The 13,843-nt window shown below is 41.6% G+C and overlaps 1 protein-coding gene and 1 long non-coding RNA gene across 2 annotated transcripts; one reads left to right on the top strand and one right to left on the bottom strand.

Moving 5' to 3' along the window:
• Positions 1 to 716: 716 nt before the first annotated feature.
• LOC142524469 (cytochrome P450 77A2-like) lies at positions 717 to 2,631 on the top strand. The gene is given in 2 exon segments (XM_075628473.1): positions 717 to 1,999; positions 2,001 to 2,631. Coding segments are annotated over 2 exon segments (1,554 nt in total). The 5' UTR covers positions 717 to 937; the 3' UTR covers positions 2,493 to 2,631.
• Positions 2,632 to 9,651: 7,020 nt separating this feature from the next.
• Positions 9,652 to 12,959, bottom strand: LOC142525503 (uncharacterized). Its single transcript, XR_012815081.1, has 3 exons — positions 12,333 to 12,959; positions 11,481 to 11,578; positions 9,652 to 10,300 (listed from the first exon to the last, which is right to left on the bottom strand). It is a non-coding gene; the product is annotated as an uncharacterized LOC142525503 (long non-coding RNA).
• Positions 12,960 to 13,843: the final 884 nt, after the last annotated feature.

The raw sequence follows: 13,843 nt of genomic DNA, 5'->3' as shown, positions 1-13,843 counted from the left end.
CCGATATTCACAATAAAAAGTAACATTTTTCATGAATGACCCTAATAAGAGATCTGTCTCACAAAATACGATCCGTGAGACCGTCCCACACAAGTTTTTGTCTAAAATTTAATATTCTATGTGCCAAAATATTATTTTTGGAATAAAAACAACATATTCTACTGATAAATACTGAAAATTCTTTTGAATTTTTCCTCCCAAGTAATAGTTACTGATAAATAAAAATGTTCGAACCTCTATGAGGAAAACTCACATGATTAATTGTATTAATTAGTATCAAAATCACTGTAATTTCTTAATAAGGATGCAAAGTAAGGTTTTATTTGGATTTGGAAATACTTTTGAAGGAAGGCTTTTCTTTGGATTAGACAAACTACATTTAAATTCAAGAAATTAGTAGATGTTTTCTGACATTTAAGGATTGAATATTTTTATAAAAATATTAATAAATTTTTTTTTATGATATTATCATATGAATCAATTTCGTAAAATTGATATGAAAATTGATATATTTTAAGTCAATATTTAAAAATATTAATTTTTATTATAAATATATTTGAACACAACCGCAAAGTGCTATTCAAATATTAGATTCTGTTCAAGAAAACAAAAGGTTGCAGTAAAAAGATTTGGCAGTGCAAATTAAATGATCGAAGAAAGTAGTTGGGAGAGATTTATTAACAACTCCCAACCGCTTCTCTTTCCGCCATATTCCACTTGCCACCCAACTGGTTACGCAGTCCACTGTCATGGATTCTGCTTAAATTCAGTGAAAAATGGTACATTTTTACATACCGAGTAGCAGCATTTAAAGCCAATGTCTTTTATTGTTGAAAATTTTCAATAGCTTTAATTGATCCTGCCTGTAACTTCAAGCTTTTTCCCTGTTGATAAACTCCCTTTCCAGTTTACAGCACCTGGCTTCTTCATCTCATCAATGGATTCCCTCTCGTCTTCCCCCGTTTCTCCATACTACCATCTCATTTTCACGGCTTCGGCTTTCTTTCTCTCCGGTTTGATTTTCTTGGTTATGTATAAGTCCAAGTCCAAGGCCAAGAAGCTGAACTTACCACCGGGACCACCGGGATGGCCGGTCGTGGGCAACTTGTTTCAGGTAGCGGGGTCGGGGAAGCAATTCTTTCAATACGTTCGCGACCTTTTACCTGAATATGGTCCCATTTTTACTTTGAAAATGGGGACAAGAACCATGATTATAATCAGCAGTGCCGATTTAGCTTACGAAGCTTTGATTGTGAAGGGTCAGATCTTTGCCAGCCGGCCGAGGGAAAACCCAACGAGGACAATCTTCAGTTGCAACAAATTCACCGTCAATGCCAGCCTCTACGGCCCTGTGTGGAGATCCCTACGGCGGAACTTGGTGCAGAACGGGCTTAGCGCCTCCAGGGTGAAAGAATTCCGAAACGCAAGAGAGATGGCCATGGAGAAGCTCATCGACAGGCTGAAGAATGAAGCAGTGGCCAACAATGGCGCAGTTTGGGTTCTCAAAAACGCACGATTCGCCGTGTTCTGTATACTCTTATCCATGTGCTTTGGGGTGGAAATGGACGAGGAAATGATCGAGAAAGTGGATCAAATGATGAAAACTGTGCTGATAGTTCTTGATCCAAGGTTGGACGATTACTTACCCCTTTTAAGCCCATTTTTCTCCAAACAGAGGAAAAGGGTACACGAAGTGAGGCAACAACAGATCGAAACTCTAGTCCCGCTAATCGAGAAGCGCCGCCAAGCAATTCGAAACCCAGAATTGCACAAAAACGCCGCTTCATTTTCATACCTCGACACCCTATTCGACCTCAAAATCGAGGACCGCAAATCATCCCCGTCGAACGCGGAGCTCGTGACCCTCTGCTCCGAGTTCTTGAACGGCGGCACCGATACCACCGGCACAGCCATCGAATGGGCTGTGGCTAGACTCATCGAGAACCCCAAAATCCAATCAAGGTTGTACGAGGAGATCAAGTCCACAGTCGGAGAAAACAAGGAAAGTGGACGAGAAAGATATCGAAAAGATGCCGTATCTCAACGCTGTCGTAAAGGAGCTCTTGCGCAAGCACCCCCCAACCTATTTTTCACTAACTCATGCAGTTACCGAACCCGCAAAGCTAGCCGGGTATGATATCCCAACGAATGCAAATGTTGAGTTCTTTCTACCGGGTATCTCGGAGGATCCGAAGCTATGGTCCGACCCAGAGAAATTCAACCCCGACAGATTCTTTTCGGGCCGAGAGGAGGCCGATATAACAGGCGTGACAGGTGTAAAGATGATGCCTTTCGGCGTCGGGCGTAGGATCTGCCCCGGTTTGAGCATGGCCTCGGTCCACGTGAATTTGATGTTGGCCCGAATGGTGCAAGAATTCGAGTGGTCGGGTTACCCGGATGAAAATGGTAAATTGGATCTTAGTGAGAAGCTGGAGTTCACGGTTGTGATGAAAAATAGCCTGAGGGCAAATATCAAGCCAAGGGCACAATAGGTAATTCATGTGTTAGGTATGTGTCCTAATCCCTATGTTTGTTGTCTATTTTAGAGATTAATTTTGGATAAAAAGATATTTCATTAATTTGTAAGTGTTTCGGAGGGGTGCCAATAATAAACACATATATAATTTGTGACTTTGTGTTTCTGTTTATTTATATAAAATATAATTGTTACCCAAAAATTTGCCTTTATCTTATCTAGCTCTGATGTTATATTCAAAAAATAGGTCTTTTGATCTCATTGTAAGACATATCAATCCTACCAATATTCACAATAAAAAGCAAAACTCTTAGCATAAAAAGTAATATTTTTTCATTGATAACTCAAATAAGAAATATGTCTCACAAAATACGACTCGTGAGACCGTATCACACAAGTTTTTGCATATGCAAATTGTGATTGAAACTTAAATCAATCCTAAAAACTAGTTCAAGATTCAGATTTTGTTCAAGTCTATGTATTCAACTCTAAAGACTTGATCCCGAAATTTAACAATCTTCTAAGGTTGCGTTTGGTTGGAGGATAAAATAAAATAATGATTAGTATATAAATGATAAAGAAAATGATTGTCGTAGAAATATAACATATGGTGTAAATAATATTCTGTTTGGTAAGAGTTTTAAGTGTAGGATAATTTTGAATTTTTTTTGAAAGGACAAAATTGCCCTTTATTCTTTCTTTTTCTTCTTCCACTCCGTCCGGCGTCGGTTCGGTGGAGGCGGTGGCAGCGGTCCGACAGCTGAGGTGGTTCAACAGCGGTGAAGGAGGAAGGGTAAAATTGAAAAGAGAGTAGGGAGAGAGGAAGGATTAATAATCCTACAAAAGAAGGAGGTATTATTTAATCACACGTAATACAACCTAATCAGTTATAGAAGGGATTGAGTTGGTTAAATAAAAATCATATCAAACGTTGGATAAAGTGTGATATAATAATCTATCCTACTTAACTCATTAACCAAACGCAGCCTAATTGTATACATGTTAATGATAATATAAAATTTTATTGTACTGGAAATATTACAAAAAGATCAGCTAAGGGAAAATGTGAACGAAAAAATTAACTCTATGGATTTAATTCTTTGAGAAAATTTTACGGGTTCAATCATATATCGAATTGAATCGATTTTAATCGATTTGAATCATGTATGACCCTACGATTCTGCATGTGCATAAATGCACATATTATATATGGTTGGACTTTGGGTATATATTTTTCTTGTTAAGATTGCGTTATACTTAACTTTATGTCATATCACAAATTAATTAGATGAGACGAATATCTTATTTTGATTATTAATAAAAAAATATTATTTTTATATCAAAAATATTATTTATTATTATAGATACGGGGATAGTTGAATTATCTCTTGAATAAATATATGTGAAATCGTTTTACAACAGACTTATTATTTATTTTTTGAAATCATGATCAATTTATTTTCACTTACCTCTTTTAGTTAAAGTCCATGAAATTCATCTGAATTGGCACGACTTGGGACCACAAAAAAAAAAAGGATGTATTTCAGAAAATTTGTAATTTTAGTCCTGTAAATTGATTTGTTTTAGATTTTACTCGTCTATGTTCGGTTTTGTTCCAGTAATTTGAATTTTTTATTTTGGTCATTTTTCAGTCTTCTGTAGGTAATGTGACGAGAATAAAATTTATATTGATATCCCGTGGGCCCCTAGACCCGGATTACATCTTGGGGGCCCGGATTACATCTTGGAGGCGAGGGCCCAAATGGTAAACAAGTCCATCAAGAGTCCAGGTATCAACCCTTGGCTCATCCCTAGCCCAAATGGAAGACAAGCCCATCAAAGGTCCATGTATTCTCCTATAAATACCAGGTTTGAGTGTTCAGTTCAAAAATTCAATATATTGTTTTCAGCAGCACCCTTAGCTGCTCCCCCCATATATCCTCAGTCACTGACTTGAGCGTCGGAGGGGCTACGCCAGGACACCCTCCTGGCCCCCTCCTAACGGTCTTCTTCTTGATTTCAGGCTCAGGGTAATCTTAAAGCCCACGTCTGAACTAGTGACGCTCGTTGGGATCGGACCTTAAATTTCCCGTGAGTATCACTTGGCGCCGTCTGTGGGAAGATTTGAATTGAGATGTAGAGATGGTAGGGAAGAGAGGGAGTAGAAGAGCTACCTCATCATCATCGCGTCCTCAGAGGGGACCTGAACAGTCTCATGCTGGGGCAAGGCAGGAACAACCCCATCAGGAGGCGAGAACAGAACAACCTCGTCAAGAGAACATGGTCGAGCAACCCCGTCCTAATGAAAATGTGGGGAACTTGACCCTGTAGCAGTTGGGTCAATTTATCACTCGGACCATGGATGAGGCTATGAAGAGGAACCAAGAATCTACGTTCGTTGAAGAGCAGACCACTCGCCAGGAGCGAGAGGAAAATGCTGAGGGCCACCAGAGCAGGGTTGAAGAGACACAGCCCCACCAAAGTGGGGAGATTGGTGAAATGAGAGAAATGTGGAAGGAAATACAGATGTTGAGGCAGCAGTTGGGAAGCAGAGCGCCGGCACCCAAAGAGAGGAAGTCTCTTTCAATAGCCATTTTAGAGGAAGGACTTCCTCCAAATTTTCGACAGTCGAATGTGGGAGAGTACGATGGACATACTGACCCCGAGGAACACTTGGGGAGATTTGAGAATGCGGCCCTGTTACATCAATATTCAGATGGGGTCAGGTGCAGGGTATTTCTGGGCACATTGGTGAGGTCAGCCCAGCAATGGTTTAACACCTTGCAGCCCAACTCCATACGATCTTTCGAGGATTTTTCCGCTGCTTTCTTGCACAGATTCGTTAGCAGCAAAAAACACCAAAAAAACTATTTGAGCCTGTTCGTGGTGAAACAACAAGAAGTTGAAACTTTGCGAGAGTTTGTCCAGCGTTTCAACAACGCAGCGTTGGAGATACCAGCGGCCACTCCTGACATCATGATAAATGCCTTTACCCAAGGACTTAGAGGAGGAGAGTTCTTTAAATCATTAGTAAAGAAACCTCCATCAAGTTATGATGATCTATTATCTCGGGCGGAAAAAGTATGTAAATCTTGAAGATGCCCAGCGGCATAAGAGGATGGAGCAGCGGCCTGGGGGAAGCAGAGCTGAGGGAGCAGAAAGAGGAGGTAGGAAGAGAGGCGCGGACGAGAGGGAGGATGATAAGGCTAGGGGCAGAGGACAATTCTCATCCCATGTTCTTCTAGATGGGAGTCGTGGCAAGGTGATGGAAGTGAGGGAGCCCGAGGGGAGGTGGGAGAAGTCGCAAAGGGTTGAGTGCAGTGCTGGATTGCCTTCGCGGGATAGACAAGAAGGATCATCATCCAGGAGTCGAAAGAGGTCTCGCTCATCCCCTAAGCGTGGTCAAGGCCCTCTATGGATAAATCAGAGGATCGGGGAGCAGAGAAGGGAAGGTAGAGGTCAAGATGTCCCTCAGGAGCCCGTCGAGCCGAGAAGAGGAATGAACGAGGATAACCACCCTACGAGAAGAATGATTCATATGATCTCAGGGGGTGCTACTGATGGAGACTCTGGGCGAGCTCGGAAGGCACATGGGAGAAGGTTGGAGAACTTTGAGATATCTAAGGGTGAAGACTTACCACTAGATCCCATCATCAGCTTTGGACCGGAAGATCTCCGAGGCGTTGTGACTCTACATAACGATGCATTGGTGGTGACGGCCACCATTGCCCATTATGATGTGGCGAGGATATTTATTAATAATGGAAGCTCCGTAAACGTCTTGTTCAAGAGCACTTTGGATCGGATGAAGGTGAAAGGATTTGAGTTCGAACCGATCTCTACTCCTCTATATGGGTTTGCAGGACATGTCATCCCGCCGCGGGGTCAGATTGTTCTCCCTCTATCTTTTGGACATGAACCTCGGCGAGTAACAAAGATGATAACATTTACCGTGGTGGACACCCCATCCGCTTATAATGGAATTCTGGGGCGGCCAGCCCTAAAGGATTTAAGAGCTGTAGCTTCCACCTATCATCAGAAATTGAAGTTTCGTGTCGGGAAGGGAGTTGGAGTCTTGTGCAGGGACCAAAAAGTCGCGCGCCGATGTTATGAGGGGGTAGTGATGGAGGAGGGGAAAAGAGCGCGTGTGGAGCTTAACATGATTAGGAAAGAAAGAAGTGTGTAACTTTGTCCTGTGGAGGTACAAGAGGAGCAGAGATGAAAGTTGGAGAATGCGCCGGGCAAGGCTCTAAAGAGGCTCAGGAACGCTTACCACCTTAGAGAATATTAATCTTGACTAGAATTTTGTTGTATCTCATTTCTGAATTTGTCTTATGTTATCAGTTGAAATTTAATAAAGCCAAGGTTCTTCTTTTCAATTCATGAATGTTGGTGTATTATGAAAGCGAGAAAATTTTATTTCTTGCTAAGGCATCGCCTAGCAGTGGAGCAGAGTTGGGGAGGAGAAAAATTTTATTTTCCTGCTAAGGCACCGCCTAGCAGAGAAGCAGAGTTGGGGAGGAGAAAAATTTTATTTTCCTCCTAAGGCATCACCTAGCAGAGGAGCAGAGTTGGGGATGAGAAAAATTTTATTTTCCTGCTAAGGCGTCGCCTAGCAGAGGAGTTAGAGGGTGAGGGTGGAGAATCTTTATTTTCCTGCTAAGGCATCGCCTAGCAGAGGAGTTAGATGGTGACGAGGTGAAATCTTTATTTTCCTGCTAAGGCGTCGCCTAGCAGAGGAGTTAGAGGGTGAGGGTGGAGAATTTTTATTTCCTGCTAAGGCGTCGCCTAGCAGAGGAGCTAGATAGTGACGAGGTGAAATTTTTATTTTCCTTCTAAGGCGTCACCTAACAGAGGAGTTAGAGGGTGAGAGTGGAGAATCTTTATTTTCATGCTAAGGCATCGCCTAGCAGAGGAGTTAGAGGGTGACGAGGTGAAATCTTTATTTTCCTGCTAAGGCGTCGCCTAGCCAGAGGAGTTAGAGGGTGAGGGTGGAGAATTTTTATTTTCCTGCTAAGACGTCGTCTAGCAGAGGAGCTAGAGAGTGACGAGGTGAAAATTTTATTTTCCTGCTAAGGCGCGCCTAGCAGAGGAGTTAGAGGGTGAGGGTGAAGAATCTTTATTTTCCTGCTAAGGCATCGCCTAGCAGAGGAGTTAGAGGGTGATGAGGTGAAATATTTATTTTCCTGCTAAGGCGTCGTCTAGCAGAGGAGTTAGAGGGTGAGGGTGGAGAATTTTTATTTTCCTGCTAAGGCGTCGCCTAGCAGAGGAGCTAGAGAGTGACGAGGTGAAATTTTTATTTTCCTGCTAAGGCGTCGCCTAGCAGAGGAGCTAGAGAGTGACGAGGTGAAATTTTTACTTTCCTGCTAAGGCGTCGCCTAGCAGAGGAGTTAGAGGGTGACGAGGTAAAATCTTTATTTTCCTGCTAAGACGTCGCCTAGCAGAGGAGTTAGAGGGTGAGGGTGGAGAATCTTTATTTTCCTGCTAAGGCGTCGCCTAACAGATGAGTTAGAGGGTGACGAGGTGAAATTTTTATTTTCCTGCTAAGGCGTCGCCTAGCAGAGGAGTTAGAGGGTGACAAGGTGAAATCTTTATTTTTCTGCTAAGGCGTTGCCTAGCAGAGGAGTTAGAGGGTAAAGGCGGAGAATTTTTATTTTCCTGCTAAGGCATCGCCTAGCAGAGGAGCAGAATTTGGGAGAAATTAAATTTTTCCTGCTAAGGCATCGCCTAGCAGAGGAGCAGAGTTTGGCCGGAGAAAAATTAAATTTTCCTGCTAAGGCATCGCCTAGCAGAGGAGTAGAGTGAAGGAGGAGAATTAAATAAAAAATTTCCTACTAAGGCATCGCCTAGTAGAGCAGCAGAGTTTGGGAGGAGAAAAATTTATTTGGTTTGTCGATAACGAAAAATGTTTGCCGCTGCGACAATTACAGGGATCGACCTGCCCGGTCAGGTCGTGGGGTTGCCCCCAAAACCTCTTCAGGAACCAAGGGCTGCGGGCGAAGTGAGAGTGCGAGGCGATGTGCTGGGCGAGCGTTGGGCAAGCGTGGCAAGGGCGAGGGGTGAGCTGGCATTGGGCGAGCATGGAGCAGCGCTGGGCGAGGCAGGGACGTGTGTCGAGCGTTCTAAGGGTGATGGCGCAGGTGCGAGAGGGCTAGGTCGTGAGGCGAGTGTATGTGGGAGCATGCGGTTGCTAGACGATAGAGAGCTGCAGGATTACGATTTTTGATTTGCTTCCTATTTTCGGAGACTGACGAGCGGCTGGAAGAAAATTCACAACTCGCACCGGTAAACCGAGAACGAACCAATTAATCGAACTTTGAACCTACGATTCAGTTCGACTCGGGAGGGGGAGACTTGTGATATCCCGTGGGCCCCTAGGCCCGGATCACATCTTGGGGGGGCCCGGATTACATCTTGGAGGCGAGGGTCCAAATCGAAGACAAGTCTATCAAGAGTCCAGGTATCTACCCTTGGCTCATCCCTAGCCCAAATAGAAGACAAGTCCATCAAGGGCCCAGGTATTCTCCTATAAATACCAGGTTTGAGTGTTCAGTTCAAAAATTCAATATATTGTTTTCAGCAGCACCCTTAGCTGCCTCCCCGATATATCCTCAGTCACTGACTTGAGCGTCGTAGGGGCTACGCCAGGACACCTTCCTGGCCCCCTCTTAACGATCTTCTTCTTGATTTCAGGCTCAGGATAATTTTAAAGCCCACGTCTGAACTAGTGACGTTCGTTGGGATCGGACCCTAAATTTCTCATGAGTATCATATATTAAATATATTAAAAATAATCTAAGAAACACATAAAAAAATGCTCGACATTTTGAAAATTTTGGTGCCATTTGCTTTATTTTCCTCATTTTTTTTTGTTTAGATTTATTCGGGGTTGATAGTGAAATAAATAAAAGAGAAAGAATAACATCAAGGATTTTCGAGCAGTTTAACTTTTAGGATAATTAATTAATAATGCTTAACAATATAATAATTTAATTAGATTCTATTAATATTAATCAAAATACTGAATATTCCTCCTACTTTTTAACATGTCAAGAAATTAACGCATTGTTTCAACATATAGCTCCGTTCATGTGCATATTTTTTCAAAACTAACTCGAACTCAAATTATTTTTACAAAAACAAATCTTTAACTAGTACTCTCTGCCGGCTTGTATTAACATCATTAATGCCAACTGTTGCAAAATATCCTTACCAAAATTAAAGCAAAAAAATTACAATCATAAAAAGAGAGCGAATCTAATAAGAACAGAGCCGGGAAGTTAATCGATGATGGGGACCTAAAGTAAGAAGAAGAAGAAGAAGAAAATCACAAAACAAATATATATTTTTCGTTCATTTGAAAAACACCGTAGCACACTAGGATCGTAGTGCAGCTGAAAAATGGTTCGACCTCACGGATTCGATGGGCTATCGACTTTCAAATTTACTGAATCTTTATCCAACCGATCATGATCGGTCGAGACTGTGCCACCAACTCTTGGATCAGGAACACCTCCCTCCTGGATTTGGGCCGTTGAACGAGCGTCGTTGGATCTCAAAGAGCAACCATGCTCATGTAACATGCAATGACAGCGATGTTCATTGATGGATTGCATGGTATACTGGGACCGGATAGCAGAACTAAACATCGGTTGCATATACCACTTTCGTTCGGGTAGCTCCCGAAGAGAAATTCTACATATAGGGCATGTGAAGTGCTGGTGCAGCCATATGTCAATACATGTAGCATGAAATGAGTGTCCACAGACTGGTAGGATGCGTAGCGTATCCTCATTGTGGTATTCGGATAAGCAGACAGTGCACCTGAGGCGAATTTTTTTATCTGACATTAAAAGGGTGACCAGAAGACAACAGACTGATAGGATGCATAGCGTATCCTCATTTTTTAGCACTAATGATATACATTACTTTCCAAGGATAATCGAGACTAGTGTTTAGGCCAGTTCAACTGGAACTGCACCGAGTTCTGGTCTAGTTGAGTTCCAGTTGAACGGCTGAACCTATCAATTTCATAGGTTCAATGCTTAAAAAGGAGTCCATAACATAAGACAGCAAACAGAAGATACAAATACTACGTAGTCAATTACAAAAATTCAAATAAAAACTCGGTTTCTAGTTTGTATCTATTGAGTGTTGGGAAGGGGTTTTTTTCCATCCTCGTTTTATCCACAAAGTGACTTTACAAGTATCTTCCAACATGAAATTTGTTTAGCACGCTTGTGCAAAACAAGTTAACGCTTGTGCAAAACAAGTTAACGAGCCAAAAATGAAACCAAGAAAAGAACTTAATAAAGAATAGGAGATGAATATTCCACGGAAGCCTAAAAAAACACCAGGTAGTGATAGGACCTCACCTGTTCTAAAGGAAAGAGTTTATTAACACGTGTAACACGTCCATTTTTCAATACATGACCACCTCCAACATTCTGAACACAAAAGTTGCAAGTGCACGCAGCAAATATGAAAAAGAATCATGTAACTAAAAGAAAACAAGACTCTGCAGCCGAGGGATAAGGGATGCAGCAACAAGAGGAGATTATTCTTTAATAGAGGTATGGGAACAATTAAAAATGCCTGGATACAAACACAGGGCCAGGTTGGTTTAAATATGCTTAACTTGGAAACTAACAAAAACAGAGGGAAAATGCTCACGTCTTCAGAATCGTGTAGCCAACACTCACACTTGAAAGTATTTTAAATCTATTTTTCTTCGAAATAAAGGTGAATTTATGTGAGAAGGGCAGTATAAACTTACACTAAGAAGAGGAGCAAAAGGACACCCCCAAAAAATTTCCAAAACTACCCATTAAAACATCATTATTTAATTCCATCGCACCTTTTTTTTTTGGAGGAACCACGACACACCGTGAACCAAAAATAAGTAAGAAAAATGTTCTTCGCCATAAAAAATAATAAAATTCTTCCTGTTTAGCAGAAAATTTTCGTGTAAACTCGTAGGATCATAGAAGATTGACAAACTTACAGAACATTTTCTGTCGAGGATAAGCACAATTCTCCATACTTTTTCACCGGAAATTTAGATACCTCGAGAGGCTCAAGACAGTGAAGACCACGCTCCAACTGTATAAAAAGGTCAGATAAACAATCCTTCAGATCTGAGTTACAAGTGGTTCAAAGTAAATATAAATCAGGATTCTCGTGTGTCATTACTCTATGACAAGACACACACACAAGGATCAAGTAACAACAACAAAATTGACAACAGAATGCTAGTGTCTTGATGTGGTTACAACATAGTACAAGTAGGTGTACCAGCCTGTAATAAGGATGTGATAGTGACTGTGTGGACTGACTGGAGTGACTAGAAGGGCAATTGCCGCCTCCAAAAAATGCTCGAACACGAGAAGACTTCAGTAATTGCTTGAGCAAACAAACAGAGAATAAGCAGGTGACAAACTTCAGCTTCTAAACCCGTTATATGAGCCAAAAACAAAACAGCCTCAATTCAAGGAAAGAAAATCTAGTGTCATGCTGCGTGCACGACTGAACACGGTGGTTGAGGTAGACTCCAACTCGACATGTACATAGAGCAGGCACGAGTTACACAGAAAGGGTGAAATTTGACCCGTACCAGCGGTTCATAAGGTAATAAGTCTGATTGGGAGCAAATACTAGCTTGTCAACAAAAATCACAAGTATCCAAAAGAGTCACATAGATACATGACCAAGCTCTAACCACCCAGTATAAATACAAAATGGAGCTACACAGAAACAAAAAACATTGTCTTAACACATTATTGGAAAAACATGTGAATCAAAATCCGCATCCAAATGAAATTCCAGAGAACAAAAAGTAGTGAAAACAAGTTCTTACGATGCCAACATCAGATCTAGAAGCCCTGGCTAATGCCCGCCTCGACGCAGTCAAATATATCCGAGCCCAAATGAGCCTTGTGCACACAAATACAATAAACAAAGTACTCACCGCAAATCCAATCACTGTCATCACCAAATTAATACCTGAATATATCATTTTTTTCTCCTTTTCTTAATTTCTTTGTCCACGATAACGACCCAATTCTAATGTCGTCCCTACTTTCTACAAGTATCAATGTCTCACAATCAAAATTCCAAGAGAAATACAACTACTGTAATGATTTACATTACAGCAAAAAACCCTTCTCGGGAAACCAATCTTTCAATCCATAAAAGCGTAAAAGACTGCGTCTTTGACCGTCGGTCCTAATTTTGTCCGTTCTACAACTAGAAAAAATCAGATCTTTGTTCTGTTCCTCCACCCTCCCTCCCTGTGACGAGTGCAGGAGCATGTAATATTTAAAGGGCGGCAGAATATAATCCTTGATGGAAGTGGGGGGAAGCAAAGTTTAAAGGGTGACCCACGTTGGGAAAACAGAGGGATAAAGATTCAGCTTGGAAAATTCGATTCTCAAAAGCAGGAATTAAGATAAATAAGAAGTAAAAGTTTAATAAGGTCGCAAAGGACGTATAGAAATCTTCGTAAGACACTCGATTTATTTCACATGCAGTGACCATCAATATTTCAAATAAAAAATAATATTTTTTTAATAATTTGAATCAGATCAAAGATTTGTCTTATAAATTAATATGTGATATTATCACATGATAATTTGTGATGCTTCTATTATATGTTGGATTTATATATATGGTGGTAGATTAGATGAGCTGAGTAGACAATCTACCGAATACGGGATGATATTTTTTTGTACGAAGATTTTTAATTTGATGGAATGAGTCTAGCATAATGAGATGAGCCTGGATGACATGACCTGATGGAATGAGTCCGGGTGACCTGGCCTGGCCTGCCCCGACCTGATGAGAAGAGCTCGGGTGACCTGGCCTGGCCTGCCCCGACCTGATGAGAAGAGCTCGGGTGGCATGTCCTGACCTGATGGGATGAGCCCGGGTGGTCTGACCTGGCATGTGAGTACCTTTGACAGGGTAGGGTGAGCTCGGGCAGACATTATGCACACACTCGACAATAAAATTTCAGTGAGGGTCCGGAAGAGTTTCCGACACTGATCACTTCAACGCTTAAGTCAGTACATGGTTCACTAAGTAGTGAGAAAATTTATTGAATACAATATAATGCAACATCTCATCTCCCAAATGAATGACCAAATCTAAGTATTTATAAGAGAGAAGATGACCTCGATTATGGTGTTTGGGCAGTGTTCCTGATTAGACATCTGTCCACGCCCTCTACTCTGATGGCTGATCATGCCATGTCCTTTGTCAGTAAGCATGACTACCCATACTGTTATGATCTTGTCATGGATACTGATTGTCATGCTAATGATTTCAATGCATGCTTGCCAATATTGGTGGGCTCATCTCCTTGCGATA

Source organism: Primulina tabacum, chromosome 14, assembly GCF_025594145.1.
Source record: "Primulina tabacum isolate GXHZ01 chromosome 14, ASM2559414v2, whole genome shotgun sequence".
Classification (NCBI taxonomy): domain Eukaryota; kingdom Viridiplantae; phylum Streptophyta; class Magnoliopsida; order Lamiales; family Gesneriaceae; genus Primulina; species Primulina tabacum.
Note: the sequence above shows the minus strand (reverse complement) of the source record. Positions and strands in the feature narration are given on the sequence as shown.